Below are 27,549 nucleotides of genomic sequence, written 5' to 3'. Positions count from 1 at the left end.
GACCTCCTCGAGGCTGCCGCGGTACAGCAGGCCAAAAGTTCCGCCTCTCGATAGCGCGGGGGTGCCTCGGAACTACCCTCGGCACCTCCTCGGCAGGATAGAGAGGCCTCGGTTCGTCCCGAGCCTGCTCGGGCACCGAAAGCCAACAAGGCCCCCTCGGTGCATGACTGCCTCGCCCAAGTGCTAAAGCCTGGGACCTACAAGCTAGCCAAAGAGAAGGGTGAAATCCTCACCAACGCTTGGAACATATAACAGCTACGTCGATTCTACCCTTAAATTCCCAAGCATTGTATACATTGTTTCTCGAAATACAATAAAGAAGCGTTCTTTAGTTGTTCTAATTTTTCGAGAAACCCCCCAAGCCCATCGATGGGTGATCGGCGTTACGATAATGCTATAAGGGAGACTCGGCTCTACCTCTGCAGAGGTGCCCACCGCGGGGCTCGAACAAGACTCAGCTCTGCCTCTACAGAACCGAGCCTCCCTCGGGGGCTAGAAGGGGGGACCCCCCCTAAGTCCTAGACACCGTTTTAGTCGTTTTTTGAAAAAATTTCTACGCCAAACTCTCTCGCGTACTCTGACAAATCGATTGTAAAAAACCTAAGGACCAAAAGTCTATCTCAGGGCCAAAAGGCCGGCTGAGCCGTGAGATGGCCTACGCCTCTGGACTATGACAACTCCCTCACCACCTTTTGCCCAAAGGGCATCTTAGGCTCCGAGGAAGTTTTTTGCAAGAGATATGTTCAAAGACGAGGCAGAGGGCAGAGGCTCGGAAATACAATAAAAATGATTAAAAAGCATATACACACAAGTACTCTAAAAGGCCTCGATGGCCACGAGCGTCATGGTACAATGATGTCAGTCCTAATCTATTTACATGGCCCCTTTGGCCCATGTCAAAACTCAGGGTCGCCAGCATCGGCGGTCGGCGTAGGAGGAACCACCTCCTCTTCGAACAACCTGGCCAGCGCTGTGCCAGGGGCCTCAGCCACCTCCACCAGCTTCATGACCTCCTCCTCGGCCTTCTCGTCATCCTCAGCCATGACATAACCGTCACTGACGGCCTCGAGGTCGATGCCGGCGTAGTGCAAGGAGACAACGGCCAGGGCACGCTTGACGCCCATATGCAGCGCCCCCTAGAGCCGCTCATGGACTCGGCCGCTCAACACGATCACGCGGCTCCCGAGGGAGCTGCCCGACTCGATCCGCCTGACCTCCAGGGCCTCGCAGGCGGTACGGGCGGCGCTCTGCAGCGCGTTGTGCTCCTGGATCTCGGCCTCGAGCACTGCCTGCACTGCGATGGAGGCCTCAGCTGCCCGGGTGACCTCCTTCTCCAACCCTGCGCCAAGATAGGTGGGATGGGGTTAAGCACGAAAGAAAACAAGCCGAACAGGGGCGCAAGCCTATGAGACTCACCCTTGGCTTTCTCCCTCTAGTTTTGGACCTCAACCCGAGAGGCCTCGGTCGCCCTGGAAGCCTCCCTCTCCAGCTCTGCGTCACATCGGGGAGTTAGGGGTCGAACGCAAGAAAAACAAATAAAACAAGGGGCACGGCTCAACAGGACTCACCCTCGGCCTTTTCCTTCCAGGCTAAGGCCTCGACCTGGGAGGCCTCGGCCACCTTGATAGCCTCCGCCAGGGCACCTTTCATTAGCCGGTGCACGCCCTGCTCCGCCTCTAGTTGTTCGGCGATGGCCTTGGCAGAGGCTTGCCTCTTGTTTGGCTTGGGACCTGAAGGTGTAACGCTCGTCGGCCATCCAAGTCAGCTCCTCCTCTAGCTCCTTGATCCACGCCGCCAAAGGGGCGGCCTGCTCCCGAGCCATGGCCACCTCGACCTTCATGTCAGCACAGCGAAGGCAGAGGTCCTCCACCTCCATGCTCCGCGTCGACAAAAGCTCATTAGCCGTGGCGAGTAGGTCCTTCTGCTACTGGAGCTGGTCCCAGACGTCCCTCTCCCGCTGGAGGAACATCGACTTCTCGAGGGACCAGGCCTCGAGCTCCTGGATGGGCAGAACGAACGTCAAGCACTGTGAGAAAACTTGGGAAAAAGACGACACAGCACAAGAAAAGAAAGCGCGTACCTAGGCAACGCGGGGCAGATCATCAGCCACGATGGACAGCGCTATCCACAGCGACTGCTCCACCAGCTAGCGGAATTGCTCGAGGGAGCCCTAGTGCCCCCCTCGTCCGCATCCTCAAGGGCGAACAGAGGCTCCCCCTCAGGGTCATCCCGGCTCTGCCACAAGACACGCGAGCTATCCCACCGGCGGGGCTCAGGTCATACCTAGATGAGGGTCAAGCTCCCCTCGCCAAAAGTCAGAGTTGGCTGCTCCGCGGTGCTGGCTACCTCGGCGTCCACCACCTCCTTCCCCCGGGAAGTATCGTCGGAGGAGATTGAATGAACCTCCACCTCCCAGGTGCTCTCCTGCGACGGCGGCGGGTCTTGGACCGGGGGCAGTACCGAAGCTTGCCCCACCTCCGTCTCCGCATCCTGGGCCACCGGCTCCACCGCGCCCAAGCCGGCCTCCACCACCTCGGCCTCGGAGGTCCCGGGAGCTCCAGCCTCCGCCACCTCGGCCTCGGTGGTCCTAGGAGCCTCGACGTCCGCCACCTTGGCTTCAAAAGCCCTGGAAGCCCCGGCCTCCGCCACCTTAGCCTTGGAGGTCCTATGGGCCTCGACCTCGCCCTCGGTGGCCTCAGTGATTGAAGGTGCCTCGGCTTCACCTGACTCGAGGGCCCTGGCCTCACGGGGCATAGGCGCCTCCTCCCCCGCCTGCTTCGTGGCTGCCTCGGTAGCCTCTCCTTGGGCGACCGGCTCCTTCGGGTCAGCCCTGGCCGATGCCACGCCACATATATGTCGGCCTGCGCGTCCACCACCCATCGGGCGGTGGAGCTGATGCTCACCTTGAGCGCCTTAAGTGGCGCCAGGGTGGGCGCTTCCGGCTGAGGACAAAAACACTCACGAGGTCAACATACGACCAAAAGAACGAGTGGGAGATGCTGCAAACTCCACTGATAAAACCCTTACCTCGAACGGGGACACAATAGCTTCCGCACCACGTCCCTCATCCTCGACGACGGTGGTGGCGGTGGCGGTGGCATGGCCCCCCATGTCTACCGGTACCGGTCGGCCCCTCGCCGGACTCCAACACCTCCTCGGCCCTCTATGAAGGCGGTTGGGTCGCCCTCGCCGTCGCCCGCTCCACGTCCGCCATCGAGCCCATTAGGCTGACAGCACGCTTCCCCGACGCCCGTGTCTTGGGCGTGTCGGCCTCGGCCCTGGGGCGGGCGATCGCCAGCCCTGAGGCGCCCTCTCCTCCTCCTCCTAGAGACGTCGGGCCGCTCGCCGATGCCCCAGGCGCTGTCTCCCTGATGTCTGGGAGATGGTCCAGAGGACCCTGCCCCACCTCGCTCTCATCGTCATCGCTCGAAGAATCCATCGACGACAATAACGGAGACAGCTCCTCTAGGAGATCGTTGTGCCTCTGTTGCCGGCGACGTTTCTCTAGCTCATCGCGCTCGAGGCTCTTCCTCCTGTGCCTTGCCTCCTCGGCGTCCTTTCGCTCCTTGTACGCCTCGGCGTGCGCCCTGTTCTTCACCCGCCGCTCTACGTCCTCGGGAATAGGCGGCGGGGAGGCTCGCACATCCCTCATCCCCTGCAGGAATGGCAAACGCAAATAAGGGAACAGATTGAAAATGTAAGGAGCAAGGAGGCCTCAGGGGCCGTAGTGACGCGTGACTCACCAGAGAGATGTACCCCCACGATAGGCGCATCGGAAACGAGGTTAGATCACTGCTCCTCTGCCGCCCCTCCACCGTCTCTCTCACCCGATGCAGAATCTCCTCGTCGAAAAGGGCGACGGCATACAATCGGATGCCGTCGATCGGCTCACCCAGTGTCATCTCGAACAGGCGCTGTCACCAAGCCATCAGCAACAGCACCCTTCGACGGTGATAGGCTGCCACAACCACGACCGCCGTAAGGCCATGGCTGCGCAGCCTCTCTAGTGCCTTCAGGAGCGGCTGCAGCTTGGGCTGATCAGCCAATGGGACGTCGTACCTCCACCTCTCCGGCTGGCTCTCCACAACCCGCCCGGTATAGGGGGGAAGCCCGCCGTCATCATTGTGGAGGTAGAACCAGCTGTTGTACCAGCGACGGTTGGACGACGTGAGCTGGGCCAGGATGTAGAAGGGCTGCCTGTCTTGGCGCACTTGGAGAGTGCAGCCACCGGCCCTCAACGCCTTTCGCATGCCCATCATGCTCGTCGGCTTGGTGTTGAGCCCCACCCAAAAGAAGTGGAGCCACAGCTCCCAGTGGGGGGTGATGCCCAGGTACCTCTCGCAGACAGCAACGAAGATGGCTGCCTGCGCGATGGAGTTAGGGTTGAAGTTGTGGAGCTCCACGCCATAGTAATGCGGGAGCGCCTGCATGAACCGGTCTGCCGGCAAGCCAAGACCGCGCTCATGGAAGGCCACGAAGCTCACGATGTAGCCATCACATGGCCTCGGCTCCGGCTCGCCCCCCAGAGCAATCCACTCTGGTCTGTTGGGGTCGGTAACCGGGCGGAGGAGACCGTCGTCGACGAGCGACTGCAGCGTCGCCGTAGACATGTCGAACGAACCCCAAGGATCCACCTAGACGACAACAACGCCACTGGCCATGGGTGCGGTGCAGAATGTGGCTATGGCGGTAAGGCATGCTCTCGCTATCCCTCTCTCTCCCTCTCTCCTTTCCACCCCCTTCTCCCTTCTTCTCCCTGGCGCTCTCTTTCTCTGTTCTTAGCAATTGCTCGAGGGCAGAAAGGGCGAACACAGGCGGAAAAGGTAAGGAGGGGCGGGGTGCGGCTCGTCACGTATTTATGAGGGAGGGAAGAGGGCGAAACGGACAGGCGACGAAACCGGGGAAGTTTCCCTCAGATCTAGCGCAGTTAATTCGGATCTGACCAAACCACCCACGCGTCCACCTTCTTCTTATTAACCACGCGCACACAGTAACGTCCCATCCATAGACGTCGCGTCGCATTCGACCACAGCAACGGCAAGCGTCGTTCCGTCTCCTCGAGGAACCACCTCAAAAGGCGCACCCGCCATCATCAGCCGATGGGAAGGGAATATCCCCCACCCGATTCCTTTTAGACTAAGGAACTGGGCACCGAGCCCGTTACGGTCCAGGGGTTCGAAGGCTGGGCCCCTGAGGGTCTCGACAGCCGCCCCAGGATAAACAGAGTCAGGGATGACTATGGGCGATCCCGTACAAGGCCGAGGCCCAAGCCAGCAATTGCTTGGGATGCCCTAAGTCATGTCCGAGACCGACAGGGAGGTCTCTGAATGGGATCCCACCGTAGGGAGGCATCGAGCCCTCAGGGCCAATCGAACGGCCCTGGGACCCACTAGAGAAGCCCTCTGGTACTTTTAGAGTGCGTCTCTGGACCGCTAGCCGACCCCTATCGAATGGGGCACGGGCCTCCACTCGGACTTACTCGGTAATAGCTCATCGGAGGTGTTACTGCTCGCCCACCGAGGGTAGCCTGGCATACTCCACCCCTCCTTCCGAACGAAAAGGATGCACGAGGGCCGCACAAAAAAGACAGGGAAACTCCTGATCGCCCTCTTGCTCCGAGTAGAGGCTCGGGGGCTCTTCCTGCAACCAAGCCGAGACCCAGCGACCCGAACTCGCACTCGGGGGCTCAGCAAACGCGATAAACACCCCTCCTTCCGAACGAAAAGGATGCGCGAGGGCCGCACAAAAAAGACAGGGAAACTCCTGATCGCCCTCTTGCTTCGAGCAGAGGCTCGGGGGCTCTTCCTACAACCAAGCTGAGACCCAGTGACCCGAACTTGCACTCGGGGGCTCGGCAAACGCGATAAACACCCTCCTTCCGAACAAAAAGGATGCGCGAGGGCCGCACAAAAAAGACAGGGAAACTCCTGATCGCCCTCTTACTCTGAGCAGAGGCTCGGGGGCTCTTCCTGCAACCAAGCCGAGACCCAGCGACCCGAACTCGCACTCGGAGGCTCAACAAACGTGATAAAACCCCTCACTCAACATGAGAAAAGCCCCTGGAGGAATAAATCCACTCCTCCAGGGCCTCGGGGGCTACACCTGACGGGTGCGCTCGCGCACACCCACCGAAGCCTCGAGTACGAAACACCATGCCACGAGCCAAGTCTCGTCAAAACCTTAGGGAGAGCGCTCACACTCTCCCTGAGGCTCGGGGCTACTGTCGGGTACCATAAAAGGGGTCCCCTAAGCAAGAACCGAAAAAATCGCTTAGACCTTATAAATATTGAAGCCAAGAGACAACCACCGGCAAACCCCCACCTTATCCGAGGCCCAGCTGGACCGCCCGGCCCACCTCGAACAATATCCGGGCTCACCCGAAGCAGGCTCGGCCCAGGACGAAACCACGAGGCCTCGGACGAGGTACCGATTCTCTGACTCGCCCGAGGCCCCGCGCCGCAAGGCCTCGGATGAGGTACCAATTCTCCGACTCGCCCGAGGCCCCGCGCCACAAGGCCTCGGATGAGGTACCGATTCTCCGACTCGCCCGAGGCCCCGCGCCGCAAGGCCTCGGACGAGGTACCGATTCTCCGCCTCGCCCGAGGCCCCGCGCCGCAAGGCCTCGGACGAGGTACCGATTCTCCGCCTCGCCCGAGGCCCCGCGCCCCAAGGCCTTGGATGAGGTACCGATTCTCTGATTTGCATGAGGCCCCACGCCACGAGGCCTCGGACGAGCACTTAGTTACCGACTTGCTCGAGGCCGGCTCGGCAACGACCCCGTCACCACCGCCTTGACCGGACGTCACATCCAACCAACGCGTCCAACCACTCCCGCGACGTCAGCCGAACGACGGCACGATACAGCGGAGTGGCCGACGAGATGGGAGTCACATCGACGCTATGTCATCCGGGACAGGACGGGGCAGAGGTTACCGGCCGCTGTGCTCGGCGCTGTGCCCACAACTGACACCTGTGCTGCACTGTGCTGCCTAACCCCTGCTCCAAGGACAGCGCGGCGTGGAAAGTCAAGTCCAAGTCCCTATAGCCTCAGAATCGACGTACAAGACCAACTGCTCCCTCTGAGCCTCGGCTATCCGCTTCTGGGCTCCTGTAGCCTCAGGACTCGCGCCCGCCGAGCCCCCCACAATGCTTCAACCTCTGCACCGACTGGGCCTCGGCTCTCTACGTTGTCAGCACTCTGGGACCGGCACGTCGTCCGTAGTACGCGCCATACCTTGCGTCAAGCCGCAGGAGCTCCCACGTCGTGCAGAGGGCCAAGCTCCTATAGCCTCAGAATCAGCGCACCCGCACCGTCGCATCTACCCGGCCTCGGCTCTCCGCGCCGGTCAAACATACAGTGACCAGCACGCCTCCAACAGAAGAAGACGCGCATGTCACCACAGGAGCTCCCACGTCGCATAGGATCAGGCGTGACCGGCGCGTCGCTCCAGTGCACCGAGGACAAGGCCGCTCCACCGACCATGCCACCACAGTGACGAGCTACAGGGCTCGGACATACCGCCTCTGCTCACAAAACGCCACGTAGCAAATACATATACCGCCCCTGTGCTTCCCTTCGACTATAAAAGGGAGTAACCAGGACCGCTTCTAGAAAAGAGACACACGTGCAAGCAACGCACAACGCTCTGTAACACGCACGCTTCCTCACTGCAAGAGATCAACATCTCAAGCAACCCACGCCACTCTTCGCAGAGACCTGGGACTAGCTCCCTCTCTCGCTCAGCTTGTAAGCCCCTACTACAAGCACCTCGGTAAAAGGAATACAAGATCGCTCTCTCAGACTAGACATAGGGCATGTATTGCCTGAACCAGTATAAACCTTGTGTCTCTTTGCATCACCATCCGGGATTAAGAGCACGCAATACACTTTCACTAGTCAGTTGAGGACCCGCCGGACCGAAACACCGACGCTAGAGAAATAAGCTGGTGGGGTTTTGCTTTATAAGAGTATAAGATAAGATTACTATGATTCTTTTTTCTGGCACAAGAATTGGATTGATCATCATATGAGCGTCGGAGACCTAGGGATAATTAATTTTGTTCCTTTTTCTAATATAGTTTATGTTCTTTTTCTAGTTTTTAGTTTTCTTTTGTATTACAACACAAAACATTTATTTGGTTGTTACGTATACTTTGACTATGTATGTATGTCATCATGTGCGATTGTTATCGGCTTGAACGGCCTCCTATATCAAATCCTGGCTCCGCCACTGCATGACACGTTGACCCAAGCTAAGGTCCACAGTAACAAAATGTGAAATGCACCTTCCAGCTTTTGGTGGATCCTAGGCCTTGTTTAGATTGAGGTTAGGAATCAGTATTTGGCACTGTAGCACTTTCGTCTGTATTTGACAATTATTGTCCAATCATGGCCTAACTAGGCTCAAAAGATTCGTCTCGTAATTTACAATCAAACTGTATAATTAGTTATTTTTTTATCTATATTTAATACTCCATACATGTATCAAAGATTTGATGTGATGAAGAGAGAGTAAAAAAACTTATAATCTAAACAAGGCCCTAATTTTCTCATGTTCTCTCAACCTCTGAAAAAGCGTGAAGGTTGTACTCTGCTACAGCACATGCTTGAACGGGTCTCCGGAACTTTTTGTCTGAGAGCGTTCGTAGCTTTTGCAGGTGACTATGGCTTAGGAGGTGTTTGGTTTCTACAGGAATATTTTAGTCCCTGTCTCATTGAATGTTTGGACACATGTATGAAGTATTAAATATAGACGAAAAAAATAACTAATTGCACAGATTGTGGCTAATTTGAGAGACGAATTTTTTAAGTCTAATTAGTCCATGATTTGACAATGTGGTGCTACAGTAAATATGTGCTAACGGCGGATTAATTAGGCTTAATAAATTCGTCTCGTAAATTAGTCTCCATCTATGTAATTAGTTTTATAATTAACTCATATTTAGTTCTCCTAAATAGCATCCGAATGTCCGATGTGACATGGACTAAAATTTAGTCCATGGAACCAAACACCCCCTTACTATGAAGCCACCAACAAAAGTGACATGGACCTAACGTGCAGACATAGAAGATGAGGCTACTAGGCACCTCGGCGCGGTAGGCCCTCTGCGGTGTGTGCCTTAAGTGATGCCCGAAGATGAGTGAGAAGATTGAGGTATCACTCCATTCCACTGCAGCAAGCGATGCTAGTTCAGAGCAATGCTAGAAAAATCAGGAGCGAAACATGTAGAGAATGCGGTGCCAAATCATTAAAAACTATTTAGTTCTACTGCAGACCAGGTGCTAGTCTTGCTGCTGGAAGCATGAGAATGCATTAGATGGAGTTATTTTATTTCTTGTGGTCCCCACGTGTACTGATGGCTGCGGTGCTAACTTTTTTTCGACACCGCAGCTTCACAGTTCGATGCCCATTTAATCACCGTGAGGCCCATTCATTTTTTTGGCACCGCCTCCGCACTGTGGAGGGCCTTAGGGCAGCCCCAACGTTTCTGTTAGCCTGGGTAAAAAGGTGCTCTCCACCTAGACATGCGTGAGATGAGCATAACAGACTCCCGTCGCTGAAGAACGCGGCCTCTTTTGCTCTGCAGCATGCACGTCGCTTTCAACTCCTCGCTCCACTTTTCTCAGAGTGTCTCTCTCCTGGAAAGCGTGTGTGCCAGACCAAGCCAACGACGCCTCTCCAGGCTGCTCTGTACATCTGCGAAGCTACTACCGCGTATGACATGGAAGCACTGCGCTTACGTGGATGTTGAGGCATATATCAACCTTGGTGCATTGGGGAAGGCCTTAGGGTATGCTTCTGAGTTTTGGAGCATACTTTTGACATCAGAGTTTTGGAGCATACTCTATGACCCCAGCACGAGGGAGCGCAAAGATTTGATGGTCGAGCATCAATTTATTCAATTCAGTGGCACGATCACCCCCTATAGTGGCAGCCTTTTGTCCTGATCCAACCGTGAAATTTCTTGGCATCCGTTTCCGCGTTGCCTAACATATAAAATCTTCAACAGGTTTTGGCATATGTTGCAGGGATAGGAAAAAAGTGATTATATTTTTCAGGCTCCTAGTAGGTCAATTCAATGTAATAAACTATAAACGTGAAACATACATTATACAATGCAGCCAAGGTAAGGCCTTTAATAAACAGATAGATAAAACCAACGACTGATGAACAGAACGAAGTCTGTAAACGCAAGGTACAAACTATCAGTTTTATTCATCAAATTTCAGACTACCAAACTCACTTCCTAGTACCTACTGATCAACACGAAATCGTCATCATCGAGAACCCGGACCTCTTTTTGTCCCACAAAATTACCCCGTCCAATAGCCTCAACAATCCGGACGAACTCAGTCCTCTTTTCAAGAGGAAGCGGAACATATGGCAGCCTGAAGACGGGCCTTGCAACCCCGAGCTGAGCCAGAGAGGTGTTGAGAGCAATTGGATTTGGTTGGCAGAACAACCATTTCATCAGGGGCAATAGCTTCTCATTCAGCATCGCATTCTCGCCTTTGTACATGAGGCTATGCATGAGCCCAGGAACAAGGTTGCTAGTAACAGAAATGACTCCAGTAGCACCATATTTCCACCTAGAATCGTGGCATTCGTCGTCATTGCCGCTCCAAATTGTTATACCTTTGTCAGCGTAGTGCTTAATCCTCTCATGCCCAATGCATTCCTTGACACCTGCCATGTTTGTATAGCCTGAAATTGCTACAATAACTTCAGGGGGGATATCCTGGGCACTTCTGGATGGCACGTTGTAGATGATGGTCGGACCCATTGGGAGGACAGCCTCAAAATGAGAAATCATTCCTTCAGTTGAGGTCTTTCCATAGTAAGGATTGATGTGGAGAGCTGCATGCATGCCAACAGCAAATCCCTGCTCTGTTGCGTGAACAGCTTCTCTGGTTGAGTTACTTCCTGTGTTGCCTATCACTTTAATTCTAGAGCCAAAGCAGTTCACTGTATGCCCAATGAGCATGATATGTTCATCCCAGCTCATGAGGTGACCCTCTCCTGTTGTTCCTCCAACTATTACACCTTCAGCACCACCCTCTATCTGCATGTTTATGAGAGAATCATATGCTTCCAGATCGAATCTTCCATCAGGCAAATAGGGGGTTTTGACTGCTGTGATTAGTCTCAGACTTGTGATGTCATCTGTTGATGTCCTGCATCTCAGACAGAGCACAGAGGAAGATCAGACCAAAGCAGAAGATAACTCAAATCAAAGCCTTCAAATACTTAACTCGAATCAAAGCCTTCAAATACTTGTGAGAAAACAATAAGATACACTTGACTACTGAGCTATAAAACCATAAACAGAAAAATACTTATACAGGATCGTTCATTAAGAAGAACAAACTTCAAATAGCACTCCAAGTACCATTTAATAACCAATCATATATTTATTGATATTCTTTTCTTCCAGACAAAGCAATTCACATTTTACTTTCTGACTAGATTTTTCTAGCTGCAGCGTTTTTAATCTTGCAGAGACAATTGCTGACTCAACATAATTAGGACAATTTCACAGATCATCTTAATGAAAATAACAACATATTATGTTACTCTATTGAGTAAATGATTCTTCCAGCCCAAGACTTTGAACTTATCATACACCTATCATGTCTGTAGAATTTAAAACTCAAACAAGGCCATGAAATGATTTCAAGCTAGCTATATCTTGAACCTGACTTACCTAAGCAACAAGGAACAATTACAACTGTTCTACAAGGAATTTGGATATGGGAAAACCTGGCATCAAGCTCCAACTGGTGGCTATCTAAAATGGAATTTTCCAGTGTGTATTAATTTTCAATAACAGTTCAGAATATGAGGGCTAAGATAAGCAAAAAAGACTGATCAGTACAATCAAACGCACACAAGCGATCTTATTCTCATCAGATTGATGTATATGGCAAATTTCACCAAAACTAACATCTTGTCAGCTACCAAAAATACAGATGAATTATTTTCAGCATTCTTTTAGAAATAAACAAGTTACCAGTTCTTCACTTCAGTACTTCGCATTGGAAGATAATCATCTAGAGTGATGGCTGCCAAGGGAAACTTCCCTCTGCCAGTCCTGCACAAGTATCCACCTGTATTAGCGTGTTGTGTTTGGAAGCAAGGATGATTGCAGAATGGTAAGTAAAATAAAAATTCATGGCAACTCCTTGTAAATTGTATCGGAAGTACAGAGATACTGAAGAAGAGATGGACACGATGAATTCTCCCCATAGTGTTAGATTCATGCATCCTTGGACATGGATTCAAACTTTCGAAAATATACTATCAATTTCGTTTTTTTCGCTCATTTTGTTTTTTATAATCATCCCTTAGTATATCCTTTCAAAGGAAATGTACTATTGCCATCGGTTTGACCATATTTGACTGAACAAAAGATCGACAAATTTGATACAACTAAGATATCATCCATGGTGAGATGAAAAACAATCGATACTTGCAAGAAACAGAAACATGAAACGAGAAGAAGTCGCATTCAGGAAAAGACTAGATTGGGACGAGACCCGTGATACGTACACAGATTGAAGGCCTGAAGGGGATCGCCGTGGCCGTGCAGCTACCGAGGGAGAAGAGGGGCTCGCCGTCGCTGCGCAGCCATTTGAGACAGGGGAGATCGTCCGCGCCAGGAGGAGATTCGTCGGCATCCGCGGCGAAATCATGGGGAATGGCCGGAGCACGGAGAGGGCGTGGTGGCTGGCTGGTGAGACTGGACTTCCAGTAGACGACGATGCTGTGCGGCTGTGTAGCGGCGGCTAGGGTTCGTTCGAGACTTTGAGGTAACGTTACTGTCGGGCCTTGGGCTTCAAGGCGTCAGTTTAGGCCTTCCTCTCTTGGGCCTTAGGTCATCGGGCAGGTTTTCCTTCCGGCCCAATCGAAAATTTGAGCCCGACCAATATTGTTAAACTACTGGTTCCCGAAAAAAAAAAGGCAGAGGAGAGGATGATGGTGCACACGGTGGAGGAATACCGGAAGTGCAACCAGATGGCACTGATTGACGGGTATAAGGCTAAACACAGCTAAACACCGTCTCTTTCTGAATGAATTGGCAAACCCTTTTGTTTCTTTTTACTACTCAATCAATGCACGCACAAATGAATTGGTGAGGACTCATAATAGTGACGTCACAAACATCACGCTTGAACTATGTTTTTTTTTTACAGTACAACACACATTTATACTTATGTTGTTGTGGCACTATCTTTTTTCCGTGAACAGGTATTTACCTAGTAACGCCTTGTTTAGTTCCACCCCAAATTCTCAAAAAGTGCTACAGTACCTGTCACATCGAATGTTTGCGGCCCGTGCATGGAGCATTAAATGTAGACGAAAAAAAAACTAATTGCACAGTTTGGTGGGAAATTGCGAGACGAACGTTTTGAGCCTAATTAGTCCATGATTGAACACTAATTGCCAAATAAAAACAAAAGTGCTACAGTAGCCCCAAATTCCAACTTCCTGAAACTAAACACGCGCTAAATCAAACTATCTAGGTCTGTGCATGTTCAATGGGAAGAATGATTGTGCAATCACCGATAGCCCAATCTAATGACAGAATTGACACGAGATAATGCTTGATGGGCGAGCAATCAAAGTACGGTTCCAAGGGTATAAACTATAATAAAACATTCAGTTACATATCCTTTATATATTAATCATCAGAGTCGCATAAAAATCCCCTGATAAAATAAGAGACCACTGATGCTAGCATGTCACTCAAAGATCGTCCTTGACTCCGATGTTCAGAAGTTTAGCCAGTTTTCCACTTTCGTAAGCGTCAACAGTATCTGCAAATTTTCAAGTAAACGTGAAAAGAAAGGTGTGAGCATTCAAAGGATGTTACAAAACTTCCGCTTTATCTGATTTGTGTACAGAACAAGGTACCATCAGAGCCCCCCAGGTGTTTTCCATGGACAAAAACTTGAGGAACAGTACGCCTGCCAACTATGTCATGTAAGGCATCCTGAATCTCAGAACCATCCTCTGCACGACAAAGGGAACACATTGTTCCATAGTGGAATCATCACAAACTGTCCCAGAATGCTCAAGGGCTAAAATCAACTTAAAGGATTGACAAGTGGAAATAATTGTTTGATTTGATACAATTGACCATTTTGCTTTCCCGAACGTATTTCATTAAGAGGGAGTAATTGACCATTTTGCTTTATTATGTAATAAAAATGGAATAAACAGATAGGAAGAACAAGGGTGCATCCTAAAGGCCTTTACTTCAATCTTTTCGGTCCTCTTGCTGATGTCTCCTGTCCTGTTTCCTCACTGATTTCGGTAGTTATATGTGGCTTTACTGATTTACTATATGTATCATGTCTTTCATTTATCATGAAACGTCTCTTATATCATTGACTAACTTGAATAGTGCAAATAAAACTTGGATGAGATGGGTCCAAAGAAACAACAATCCAGTAGTACAATGTTATATCAATTAAACCGTCATCCTCTGCCCATTATGTGCATACTCTCCAGTGTCTTCACAGACAACACTAACCATACTGGCATTGTGGCAGCAGTGAATGTGCAGAAGAATTGTGAAATGGAAGAGAAAGGCTATGTGATCCTCAAGTTTGCTTATGTTTTTTTATTATTCACAATGACAGAGGCATGAAGAGGTATTTGCATTTGCTTATGGTTCAATGTAACTAACGTTATGACGCAAGAGACCCTTGAACACATTTGTGCATGCTTCATCAAGAAGTATTTGTGTTTGTTTATGGTTTTATGTAATTCACATTATGATGTGAGAGACACTTGAAGACATTTGTGCTTACCCACGAGCCTATAGGACATCTCCATGCAGAATGTCATTTAAGAATACTCCCACATGGAGACTCTACTTTTTTTTCTTTTGGGGTTCAATATATTTATTATTCATATTTTCTAGTATCATTGACTATGCAATTAAAAAACAAATTATTCAATCTAGCTGTGCATTTGCAAAGACATACTGGCTGAAAACACTACGAAAGATGTATTTCATAACTCTACCCCAGTTATTTAAATGAAATTGTGACACTTCCTCTAGGCAAAAAAAACATGACTGAAGTAGGGGGCGAGCACTCTAAAACAGTAAATTAGCGATACAAAAATGATGTAAACAGTGAATTAGCAATACGAAAATGATGTAAAGCAAACCTCGCTGATCAAGCTCCACAACATATGGCTCTTTCTTCAACTCAAGCTCCTTAAACACAGCCTTTGCTCTTTTGCAGTACCTGTAAATTTTAGTGCTCTCGTAAGATAGAGTTTCTTATACCAGACAACAGACATGTAAAGTGCTCATAAGAGTATGTTCTTTGGTACAAGAACTACAACCACAAGGCAACATCTCCATACATTCACTGTTCAAATTCAAACGTTATCATTGTACATTTGCTGCTCTCATGTCATCTCAGTACCTGACTATATCACTTATCAGTGCATTTTCTTAAGGGGCTATTGCGTTCTTGCCCCTATTTTGACATCCAATTGTGATTTTACCCCTGCTTCTGTCATCGTTGTGATTTTATCCCTGTTTTTTGAAAACGAAGCTTAAGTTTACCCCTACTCCGGGAACAGCAGGTAACGGTGTCAAATGGGCTTAGTAAGGACAAGTTTGCCCATACGAAATTGCCCCTACTTATCTGAATACATTGTGATTTTACCCCTGTTTTTTTTAAAAAATTGACAGCATCATTGCACAACTTGTTACATATGATTCTACACAGCATGCAAATATAGATAGATAATATCACATCAAATGAAAGTGTAGCAAAAGTATCCATACAGTACCAAGCCTCATCCAACATACAAGTCCAACAAAAGCGGTAGCTAATAGTGGTGTCATACATCACATTCATGCATCTATTCCTAACAATGCACCCAACCTCCCTCCTCTTCCTCTTCCTCTTCCTCTTCCTCTTCCTCTTCCTTCTGTTCCAGTCCCTTCTGCTCCTTCTGTTCCAGGTCCTACACTTGCGCTTCCTCTTCCTCTTCCCCTTCCCCTTCTCCTTCCCCTTGCACTTGCAGTTGCACTTGGACTTCACATGAATGGAGAAAAATGGTTCAGTAAACAAGTTGACTAAATAAGCATGAGTAAAGAAGTAAAAAAATACAAATGAGCATGACTCACATTTCTTGTGAAGATGATTCATTTTGAGAAGATGAGCGATTCCTCTTTTGACTAGCAGTTGGACCTCCTTGGCAATGCTTCGCTATATGGCCTAGTTCATTACATTCAGAACATGGTCTCCTTTTCTTACTGGTGGTGGCCTCATCATAGGACTTGATCCTATAATTTCTTGGTCTTCCTGGTTTCCTTCTCAGTTTAGGCTTCTTGATTTTATAGCCCAAATCAACATGTGGCCAATTATCCTTGGATGTCATTGGATTGAAAGAACATACATATGCCTTTTTTAACCGATCAACAGAGAAGTATTCATGCACAAAGTCATCCATTCGTACCTCTCTACTAATCTTAGAAATGAAAGCTAAAGCATGGGTGCAGGGCTGTCCAGTTACTTGCCAAGCCCTATAAGTACATGTTTTTGTCATAAGTTGATTGCGTACCTAAATCTGTTCACAGTTACTTCAGTTGTTCCAGCCCCACATATCAATACCTCATGGCCCTTGATACTCTTGGCTTTAGCATTTAGAGCATTGGTCACAGCTGGAATGATTGTGCCTGACATTTTACTAGCAATCTTGGCTCTCAAAACAAATTTCTCAATGATCATTTGTCTTATCTTGTCATGCATATCCACAATTTGAAAATCCTTGGTTTTGGACACCCAATTGTTAAAGCTTTCAGAGAGGTTGTTGTTGATATAATCTACCTTGCATTCTTTCCCAAATTTGCTTCTACTCCACACAAATGGATGGTTGTCATCCAACCAGGATAGTGCACTAGGATCCTTCTCCTCTATGTTTCGCATGAAGTACTTGAACTTGTCATTTGTGAAGCTCTTGGCAGCTGCCCACATATTCTTACCATAAAGCTCACCACAGTACCCATTCTTCTTCATGTTCTTCCACAAGTGCCTCATGCATTCTCTATGTTCCACTCCTAGGTACACATCATGTACAGCCACCTCAAGTCCTTTGCCCGCATCTGTACTAATGACCAAGCCTGTAGGAGTACCAATAGCCTTCTTTAAGTTTGTCATAAACCAAGTCCAACTTTCCTTAGACTCGGTCTCAATCACACCATAAGCCACTGAAAATAAGCAGTTTTGACCATCCACTGCAACAGCTGCTGCTAACTGACCCCTTCCCCTTCCAGTCAAGTGTGTGGCATCCATGGCAATGTTTGGTGGCTCTCTTTTTTTGTGGCTCTCTCTTTTTTGTTTTTGGATGTGGCTCTCTCAACAGTGTTTGTCTCATTGGTGGGCACTCTATTCCTTACAGAGGGGTGGCACCTACGTTTTGTTGGTGAATATCGCAATGGACCCTCAAAATCATTAATTTGGGCATTAATGTACACCTTTCCCTTATCTTTATTGAGTTCAAACCACTCAAGCAACTGCTCATCAGTTTTAATCTCAATAGAAGGTCCTCTAGAAATTTCATCCAATGCATGCCACAAACTTATGTACTGTTTTGAACCCCACATGTAGTGCTCAACTATGAAATTAACTAGCTGCAGTAGGTCAAAGCTATGCATGTCAACAACTTGAGTAAGCAAGGTTCTACCCTATCGCCATGATTTTGGTCCCCCATCAGGCAAACTGAAAAATGATAGAACTCTAACAACAAGGCTCATATCCATGTGATTTGGCCTACAAATCACATCACCGAATACATAGTTAGCTAAATCGCTCTACAAACAAAAACTCATTCTTTCTACAGATCGATACTAATTTTCATACAGACCAAATCACATTAGCTCTAAATCTTACTTAGTCTCTTCACCAACGTCGCATAAATCCATCTCGTCGGGGTCGCTGCTCCTGTCCTCGCGTGGCGTAGCACCTAGAGGCCTGCCTGCTCGGGGCGCCTGCCACCCGACCACGCTAGGCCCTGTCCGCTCCCGCACCGCCTGGCCGTTCGCGCCGCATGGGGCGCCTAGCCGCCCACGACGCGCCCCGCTCTGGCCGCTCAGGGCCGCGCCTGTGCCCTCCTCACGCGGCGCTATGACCCGCCCAGCAACTTTCGTGCCCTCGTCGCCCAGCCGCACCTGCTAGGGTTTCAGAGAAGAACGGGAGAGATGGAGAGGATACGGTAGTGCGAATGGGGAATTGTGGAAGGTATGATTGGATAAGGGGTATTATTGTCCTTTGGTCTTATTATGAAGGGTTTTGTTGTTTTTTAATTTTTTGTATTCCGAAAACAACTAACAGAGTTAAAAGTAGAGATAAATTAAACCTTAGTAGTTACAAAGCAGGAGTAAAATCACAACGATAACAAAAATAAGGGTAAAATCATAATTGAACATCAAAGTAGGGGCAAGAACACAATATTCTCTTTTTTTAAAGTTATGTAGTCCCCCACAAAAGTTTGTGTTAACTAAACTTGATAAATATTTAGTTTAGCTTCTTGAACTGCACCGCAAGAGATCTAGTGAGCTAATCAGGTGGACACAAGAGCCACCGCTAAGTTCACAAATCCAGAAATTAGACATAACAGGAGACTCTGAAAGCTCGAGAGAATTGTTGCACTTTCTGCCAAGTACATTTCTCTTACACTTACACAGTGACATCAGAGTAAATTAAATCGCTAAAACATGGTCACCGCATAAAGGGCAGTAACTCACATGGTTGGTAGGATAGAACCGTGCTGGCCTTTTGCTAATTTGGTATAGAATCCAAGTTGTGGATTTCTGTACTACAGAAACCGGAATTCTACAGCTGGACATACCAAAAAAAAAAAACGAAGCATCCCTTCAGCTCTTCCAGTAATTTGGGTCAGACTTGCAGGATTTTTTTTCCGAGCAAACAGCCTTACAGAATAATAGACCCTATGCGCTAAAAATCCACAAGAACAGACAATATTGAGCAAGCGAAAGGATAAAATCAGTGACAACTAATAGATAGAAACCAGATTTTCTATAGCTACGAGCTAGATTGGAGCGACATCACAGCAATCGCACCCAGAATCCCGGTGTGGTGTTTCGAGTTATCAATTAGTAAATTTCTAATATTACACGCTTAGCTCGGATGGTGTGTTTAGAGGACATGAGGTTTATATTGGTTTGGACAAAAAGTCCCTACGTTCAGTTCGTCGCTGTTGCTTGTGTTACTAGTACTGAAAGTTTGTAGTTGGGGTTACAAACGAGCAAAAGAAGGACATGTCCCAAGTTTTGGATGTGCGTGTGCTCCTAAGGCATGTTAGGGCGTGTGTTTTGATGTCTACAGCCGTGTAGAGTGGTGAACCGCCGTGCTCCCTCCTGGGGCGTCCTGCTTCCCCTTTTATAGACGAAGGGGAAGAGCAGGTTACACAGAGAGAAAGAGGGAGAAGAGCCAAGGAGAGGAAGGCTTCCAAGACCGCTGGGTATTTCTTCTCCTTTATGCGGGTCCCGTCGACACTGCAGATGGTGACAGGGACGGCTCCACGCGGGGCGCCTGTTCGCCGCTGATGCCATGCCCCGGCGTTGTCAGCGGGTCGTGACATCCCATTCTGTCCCGGTGGGCGACGCGGCGAACCAACGTGCTGGTCAGCGGCCATATAGGGAGTAGGCAGTATAGTGACCACGCGTCCATCACTGTTGGTGATGTGAGTTCCCTGGAGTGACATGTCGTGGGCACGGGTCATGTTGAGATATGCCCGCTCCCTGCACGATGCCAGAAGTTTGACCTTGGGTTATACTTTTTGGCCCATATTGGTTGACGGTGGTACGAGCTTCTATTAGGAGCCGTGCCTGAGAGGTCGAGCGAGGCTGAGCCCCCGACCTAGAGGCCGGGCGAGGCGGGGCCCCCGACCCAGAGGCCAGGTGAGGCGGAGCCCGCGCACCTAGGGGTCGGTTAGAGCTATAGTCGCGCTCTTGACTGCTCGGATGAATCAATGTTGATGACCATTAGCTCCTTCTCTTCGAGTACCGTAGTATTGGTTCCTGACAGTAGCCCATGAGCCTACTGAGGAGTACAATACTCCTTCAGAGGCTTTTCCGAACGAGAGGACTCTGAGGGCCTTGGCCTTCTTTTGTCGCCCACGGCGTGTCCTGGGGACGACGATTCCCTTTCGTCCTGATCGGACCCCTCGGGGGTATAGCCGTGAGATTTGGTGGGTCGGAAAAGGTCTTTCCTGATTCAAAGTTTCAAACCCCTACGGGGGTCTGTCATTCTGCGACCGCGCATTCAGCTCCTTGCGAGTCCAACTTTCCTTGAGCTCCCACCCGTAGCAGGGGTCCGGTCGAGGGTCGGCTCATCTTTGTGATCATCTTCCCTCAAGCGTTTTTTCGATAAAAATGGAGGGGCTGACCTATGCCATGATTTTCCTCTATAGACGAATCATGGTGCTCGGTGAGCTATTAACGGGCTAGTCCGAGTGGGCCCCCGACATTCCATTCACGGGGGTCTGGCTTGGGTCAGCTGGTGACCGACTCCAGATTCTCAGTGGTCAATCCATATAGTTCTTGAGTTTGTTCGACCGGTTCCGAGGGCTCTCTGCCTTTCTTCAAGGAAAAACCATGGATCGTATCCCGTCGAGACTCGAACGTGGGCCAGGATGCCCACGGCGCTCGTGCGCCCGGGTACTAGCCGCTAGCGGGCCCATCCCTTTTGTTTCATTTGAACAAGTCTGTTCTTTCGTTTCGGTTAAACAATTTTGTTCTTTCTCCCCTTTTTATGTGTAAAAAGGGGTAAAGCGCTCCAACCCTTCCTGTTGTTAAGATTGTAGAGCTCGAGGTGCGGGCGAGAAACTCTGATCACGCTGGCAAGCAAGAGTGTCGTACCCGCTGGGGCGTAGGTTTCTTGCAGTCTGATCAGCCTTTACTCAGTCGTTCATTTTTGCAAACCTTGCCTCTAGGTTTTTAACGTGAGCAAGGGGTCGGGCTTGGCAACTATTTTAGAAAGGGTATATATATACCCTTATTAGCCCCCGAGTGTGACCTGACCCTTTGCCATTGCTGGGGTCGGGTTTCACTAAAGATCGAGAAGACGATAGCGAGACTGGTAGGAGAAAGCGTTATTTGTTTTAGAAATATTATTCTTAGTTTTCGTTCGTACCCCCTCCCTAGGATTTGAGCCATCATTCTACGACCACGCATTCAGTCTCCTTGTGAGTCCAACTTTTCTTGAGCCCCCCGATCGAGGGTCGGCTCATCTTTGTGGTCGTCACCTCGTCCGCGGTTTCCGCAACCGGAGGGGTTGAGCTAACGTCACTTGCCTCGATGGCTCGAGTGTCATGCTCGGTGAGCTCACTAACGGGCATGTCCGAGTGGAATCTAGGTCCGTCGTTTATAACAGGGCCGGCATAGCCCTCATGTGGCATTCCACTACTAATTAACCCACCTCCTGGTAGATGCCCAAGTCATTCTAGAGACTGACTCAGGTGGCCCACTGGCCTCCCCTCGATGGACATTCTGTGGGTATGGCTCGAGGTTAGGATCGAACGAGAAGGTCGAGATGACCCTGTCCGCTTCTGAGCGGGTCAGGCGAAGGCCGCTGGGGCTCATCTGCATTTTCTCCCCTAGCTCTGTTCGACATGAGGCGGCCTCGAGCCCTTCGCGGGTCGGCCTTCGAACCTCAGTCGGTCGCCGCTCATGTTGAATGAGACGACTACCACTTCATGACTCAACGCGAAGCGTTGCGATGCAATGCTTGGATGTATGAGAATGGATGAACGAATGCTCATGCACTAGAAAAGTAAAGTGGGGGTTAGTAAAGTTACCTCGATAGCTCGAGTGATGAGTTTAGGGAGCTCTTACCGGATATGTCCGAGTGGAATCTAGGCCCGTCGTTCATGATGGAGTCAGCATAACCCGCATGGGGCATCCTGCTTGTCCTTACCCGTCTCTCGGCAGCGGCTTGAGCCGTTTGGTCGACTTGGGTGACCCACTGGCATAGGACTTAGCTGCGGAGATAGAGGATGAGATCATCCCCCCAAGAAATTAGTTAGATAGATAAGCTAGGCGATGAACTCGTAATAAGTGTAGAAGCTCTTAAATTTCGTTATGGCCAAATAGATTTTTAGCCCGTCTCCCCTTTTTGTATAAAAAGGTTAATGTGTTCTAACCCTTTCCGTAGTTAAGGCTATAAAGCTCGGGGTGCGGGTGAACAAACTCTGATCACGCTGGTGAGCAAAAATGATGTAGCCGTTGGGGCGTAGGTTTCTTGCAGTCCGACCAGTTTTACCCAGTATTTATTTCCGCAACCCTTGCTTCTAGGTCTCAATGTGAGAGAGGGTTGGGCACATAGAATGTTTGCCATGTTGATATACTCTTAAACATGTACCGACTCTTTCCATAGTTAAGGCTAAAAAGCTCATGGTGTGGAAAAAACTCTGATCACACTGGTGAGCAAAAACGTCATAGTCGCTGGGGTTTCTTATAGTCTGACTAGTTTTACTCAGCGTTTGTTTCTGTGACCCTCGCTTCTGGGTCTTAACGTGAGAAAGGGTCGGACGTAGAGAATGTCTATCAGATAGATATGCTCTTATCAGCCCCCAAGTGAGGCCCGACCCCCTGCCATTGCTAGGGTCGGGTGTCACTAAAGATTGAGGAGTTGATAGCAAAACTAATAAGAGAAAGTGTGCGTAAATTAAGGATAAAAGTGATGTAGCTGTTCGATGTTCCAGGCGTTGATAAAGACTTCGTCGTTGATGGTCTTGAGCTTGTAGGTGCCTAGTCAAAGCACCTCCATGACGACATACGGTCCCTCCCACGACGGAGAGAGCTTATGGCGGTTCTTGTTGCTCTAGACGAGGCAGAGCATTAGATCTCCGACGTTGAAGGCCCGACCCCGTACTTGACTACTGTGGTACCGGTGCAACGCTTGCTGGTACTTGGCTGAGCGAAGGAGGGTGACATCGTGCGCTTCATCTAGCTGGTCCATGGCATCCTTGAGGGACGTCTTGGCTCCCTATTTGTCGTATGCCCTGACCCTCGGCGCTCCATAATCGAGGTCGGTTGGGAGGATAGCCTTGGAACCATAGACCATGAAGAATGGTGTATAGCCGGTGGCCCTGCTGGGAGTCGTCCTCAGACTCCAGAGCACTGCGGGAAGTTCCACGACCCATCGTCCTCCAAACTTGTTCAACCGGTTGAAGATCCTAGGCTTGAGGCCTTGTAGGACCATGTCATTCACGCACTCGACCTACCCATTCATGCGGAGGTGCGCCACGGCAGCCTAATCAACGTGGATGTGGTATTCATCGCAGAATCGGAGGAACTTCTTCTCGGTGAACTGTGTGTTGTTGTCCATGATAATGGAGTTTGGGTCTCCAAAGCGATGGATGATGTCAAGGAAGAACAGCATGGCTTGCTCAGACTTGATCATAGAGATCGGTCAAGCCTCTATCCACTTTGTAAACTTGTCTACGGCGACAAGCAAGTGCATATTGCCCCCAGGAGCCCTCTTGAGAGGTCTAACCAGATCAAGCCCCTAGACCATGAGCAGCCACATGATGGGGATCGTTTGGAGTGCTTGGGCCAGCAGGTGGGTCTACCAAACATAGTATTGATACCCTTTATAGGTGTGCACAATCTGTTTAGCATCGACTACTATGGTTGGCCAGTAGAAGCCTTGTCGAAACATGTTTCTGACCAAGGTCCTAGGCATGGCATGGTGCCCGCAGACCCCATCATGGATATCACTCAGCAACTGCTTCCCTCATTCGATGGGGATGCAGCGCTGTAGGATCTCGGTATAGCTTTGCCTGTAGAGCTCGCCCTAAATAAGGACAAAGGACTTGGCACGATGAGCGAGCCACCGAGCCTCCATTTTGTCTGTTGGTAGTGCCTCACGGAGGAGGTAGTCGAGATAAGGTGTCCTCCAGTTGGCTAGAGGGTCGGGCTCTGTCGCTGGATCCTCGTTAAGCTCTATGACTTCGGGGTCGGATAGAGCCGATGGCTGGTCAGCCTTTGAGCCTAGGGTAGGGGGTCTGTCACTGGTCTGTTTTGGCTCCTCATAGCAGACCAAGAGCTTGTACTGATCGCTGCGAAGATGTCCGTCAGCATCGGCTCTCGGCCGGACGCCATTTTTGCCAACGCGTCGGCCACCTCATTGAGACGCCTCGGGATGTGATTGAGTTCGAGACCGTCGAACTTGTCCTCTAGCTGGCAGACTTCTCGACAATATGCGACCATCTTGGGGTTGTGGTAGCTTGATTCCTTCATGACTTGGTCGATGACCAGCTGGGAGTCACCCCGAACGTTAAGCCATTGGATACCCAACTCGATGGTGATGCGTAGGCCATTGATGAGTGCCTCATATTCAGCCACATTATTAGAGGAGGTGAAATGGATGTGAACCATGTACCTCATGCGTACCTCAAGGGGTGAAATGAAGACAAGCCCCACGCCATCACCTTTCTTCATCAGCTATCCATCGAAGTACATCATCCAATACTCTTGGTTGATGGCTGCTGGCGATATTTGGATCTCGATCCATTCTATAATGAAATCAGCTAGCACTTGAGACTTGATAGCCGTCCGAGGGGCATATGAAATGCCTTAACCCATTAGCTTGAGTGCCCACTTGGCGATTTTTCTCATGGCATCCCTATTTTGTACGACCTCGCCAAGAGGGAAGGACGTCACAACCATCGCTGGATGCGACTCGAAGTAGTGACGCAACTCCTCTTGGCGATGAGGACGGTGTATAGGAGCTTCTGGATTTGGGGGTAGCGGGTCTTGGAATCGGATAAGACCTCGCTAATGAAGTACATGGGATGCTGCACTTTGAGGGTGTGTCCCTCTTCTTTTCGCTCTACCACCAGGGTGGCGCTGACCACTCGCGTGGTGGCCGTAATGTAGAGTAAAAGTGATTCCCCATCGGTCAGGGGGACCAGCATCGGGGCCTTTGTCAGGAGCTGCTTGACCTTGTCAAGTGTCTCCTGGGCCTCGATCATCCATTCGAAACGGTCGGCCTTCTTTAGAAGTCGATAGAGGGGGAGACCTCATTCGCCGAGGCATGAGATAAAGTGGTTGAGCGCGGCAAGGCACCCCATAACTTGTTGTACCCCCTTTATGTTCTGAATCAGGCCCATCCTCATGATGGCAGAGATCTTCTCTAGGTTGGCTTCGATGCCACGTTTAGAGACGATAAAACCCAGCAGCATACCCCTTGGGACCCCGAAAACACACTTCTCGGGGTTGAGCTTGATGCTTTTTGCTCGGTGTTTCACGAAGGTCTGCTCTAGGTTGGCTATGACCTAGTTAGCCCATTTGGATTTGATCATGATGTCATCCACATAGGCCTCAACAGTCTACCCGATGAGATCTCTAAAACACTTGAGCATGCAGCGTTGGTACATAGCCCCCGTGTTTTTCAGACCAAACAACATTGTGATGTAGCAGAGTGATTTGAACGGGGTGATGAAAGACGTCGTGAGCTAGTCAGACTCTTTCATCATGATTTGATGGTACCCGGAGTATGCATTAAGGAAGCAAAGGGTTTTGCACCCTGAGGTCGAATCGACTACTTGGTCTATGCGTGGTAAAGGAAATGGATCCTTTGGACACACTTTGTTGAGACCCATGTAGTCAACACACATTATCCATTTCCCACTCTTTTTTCATACAAGAACGGGATTGGTTAACCACTCGGGGTGGTATACTTTCTTGATGAACCCAGCCGCCAAAAGCTTCGCAATCTCCTCACCGATGGCTCTGCGTTTCTCCTCATCGAAGCAACGCAGACGCTGCTTCATCGGCTTGGAGCCTAGCCAGATCTTCAAGGCGTGCTCGATGACTTCTCTTGAAATGTCTAGCATGTCCAAGGGTCTCCACACAAAGATGTCTTTGTTGGAGTAGAGGAAGTCGACGAGTGCGCTTTCCTATTCGGAGGAAAGCATGGTGCCAATGCGCACCACTTTGCCTTTAGAGCCGCTGGGGTCTATGAGGACCTCCTTGGCGCCCTTTACAGTCTTGAAAGACCCGGTCAACCACTTGGGGGTGGGTACTTCTTCGACGACCTCCTCCCTAATGGCCGCAAGCTCTCTGGAGGCGACAATTGTCATGGCGTGTTCGCAGCACTCGACCTCACACTCGTAGGCACACTGGAAGGAGGTGCCGACGATGATGACCCCGCACGGACCCAACATCTTCAACTTTAGATAGGTGTAGTTGGGGACGTGTAAGGTCGAGATGGTGGACTAGAGGGGGATGAATAGTCCTTTCTAAATTTTAATCGTGCTGGCTAACCAAAACAAGTGCGGAATTAAAACAATCGGTCTAGCCAAGACTACACCCCTCTATCGAAGTTCTCAAGCACCTTATAAAGAACCTAATTAGGCAACAAAGGTGCCAGGCTAGCTAGAGCTCACCTATCCAATTCTAGGAGCAACGTCACACAGACCTATGCCACTAGTATTTTGCACATCGGGGAGCTCCTACACGATTCTAGTAAGCAAAAGCACAAAGCTTCTAAGCTCACTAGCAATGCTTAATAACAAGGCAACTAATGCCAAATTAGAGAGCACAAATACTTAGCTACACAAACTAAGCAATGTGACTAACAAGATTACACAAAACAAATTAGTCACGTAAGAGAGATACTTCTATGCTACATAAGCAAGAAGGTAACTAGTGAGCTACACAAGCTAACTAATTACAAGAGCAACAACACAAGCACAATATATATGAAAGTTATTACAAGCTTGTGTAAGGGGATTGCAAACCAATGGGAAGAACAATGTTGACATGATGATTTTTCTCCCGAGGTTCACATGCTTGCTAACACGCTATGTCCCCATTAAGACAAGCTCCAAGGTTGCCGTCGGTCCTCTTGCTAGTGGTGACCCGCAAGTCACACTCTCCCATATTGAGTGCTTACCACAAGCTCTAGCACTTGACCTGGCTAGACCACTTGTCGCCCTTCACGTCTCGTTCTACTAGAGTTGCTCTTCATGGCTACCACGGGGCGAGCACAATGCCCCTCACAAAGCTCTTCTCCGGAGCACCGCACAAGCTTCTTGCAGGCTTCGATGGAGACCACCACCAAGCCATCTAGGAGGTAGCAACCTCCAAGAGTAACAAGCACTACCGGCTTGCAAGACGACTACCTAGTGCCACTCGATGCAACCTCATGATGCAATCGCACTAGAATCGCTCACTCACTCGATCGGATGAACACTATCAAGCTCAAGTGAGTTAGAGGGCTCCCAAGCACTCTCAAGCATGGATACAAAGTCACCCAAGGTGCTCAACCACAGCCATGGCCAAGACCCCCTTCTATTTATAGCCCCATGGGCTAAACTAGCCATTACCCCTTCACTGGTCAAAACTCAGGGTGATCGGATGCGCCGGTCAGATCGACCAGACACACCCTGCCAGCGTCCGATCGTGCTACGTCATCCACGTGTCGCTCTGTGTTCAACCGAGGCCACCCGATCTCAACGGTAACTTCACGCGCCAACGATTAAGTTG

At 49.8% G+C, this 27,549-nt stretch overlaps 3 protein-coding genes across 3 annotated transcripts in view; all 3 read right to left on the bottom strand.

The window, feature by feature from the left end:
* Positions 1-1,924: 1,924 nt before the first annotated feature.
* On the bottom strand, positions 1,925-3,111 carry LOC136524373 (uncharacterized). Its single transcript, XM_066517772.1, has 4 exons — positions 3,028-3,111; positions 2,904-2,942; positions 2,347-2,817; positions 1,925-1,999 (listed from the first exon to the last, which is right to left on the bottom strand). The coding sequence occupies exons 1-4, from the start codon at positions 3,109-3,111 to the stop codon at positions 1,925-1,927; spliced, it is 669 nt and encodes a 222-aa protein (XP_066373869.1).
* Positions 3,112-10,068: 6,957 nt separating this feature from the next.
* On the bottom strand, positions 10,069-12,769 carry LOC136521730 (4-hydroxy-tetrahydrodipicolinate synthase, chloroplastic-like). The gene is made up of 3 exons (XM_066515501.1): positions 12,552-12,769; positions 12,013-12,093; positions 10,069-11,176 (listed from the first exon to the last, which is right to left on the bottom strand). The coding sequence occupies exons 1-3, from the start codon at positions 12,692-12,694 to the stop codon at positions 10,249-10,251; spliced, it is 1,152 nt and encodes a 383-aa protein (XP_066371598.1). The 5' UTR covers positions 12,695-12,769; the 3' UTR covers positions 10,069-10,248.
* A 979-nt stretch (positions 12,770-13,748) lies between these two features.
* Positions 13,749-27,549, bottom strand: part of LOC136519711 (glutaredoxin-C8-like) — a 32,562-nt gene continuing 18,761 nt past the window's right edge. Inside the window, exons 2-4 of the mRNA XM_066513085.1 lie at positions 15,183-15,262; positions 13,917-14,015; positions 13,749-13,819 (exon numbers count right to left, since the gene is read on the bottom strand). Coding sequence (XP_066369182.1) covers positions 13,749-13,819; positions 13,917-14,015; positions 15,183-15,262 — 250 coding nt within the window. The remainder of the gene's footprint in view (positions 13,820-13,916; positions 14,016-15,182; positions 15,263-27,549) is intronic.

The sequence above is a fragment of the Miscanthus floridulus genome, chromosome 18, assembly GCF_019320115.1.
Source record: "Miscanthus floridulus cultivar M001 chromosome 18, ASM1932011v1, whole genome shotgun sequence".
In the NCBI taxonomy this organism is placed as follows: domain Eukaryota; kingdom Viridiplantae; phylum Streptophyta; class Magnoliopsida; order Poales; family Poaceae; genus Miscanthus; species Miscanthus floridulus.
Note: the sequence above shows the minus strand (reverse complement) of the source record. Positions and strands in the feature narration are given on the sequence as shown.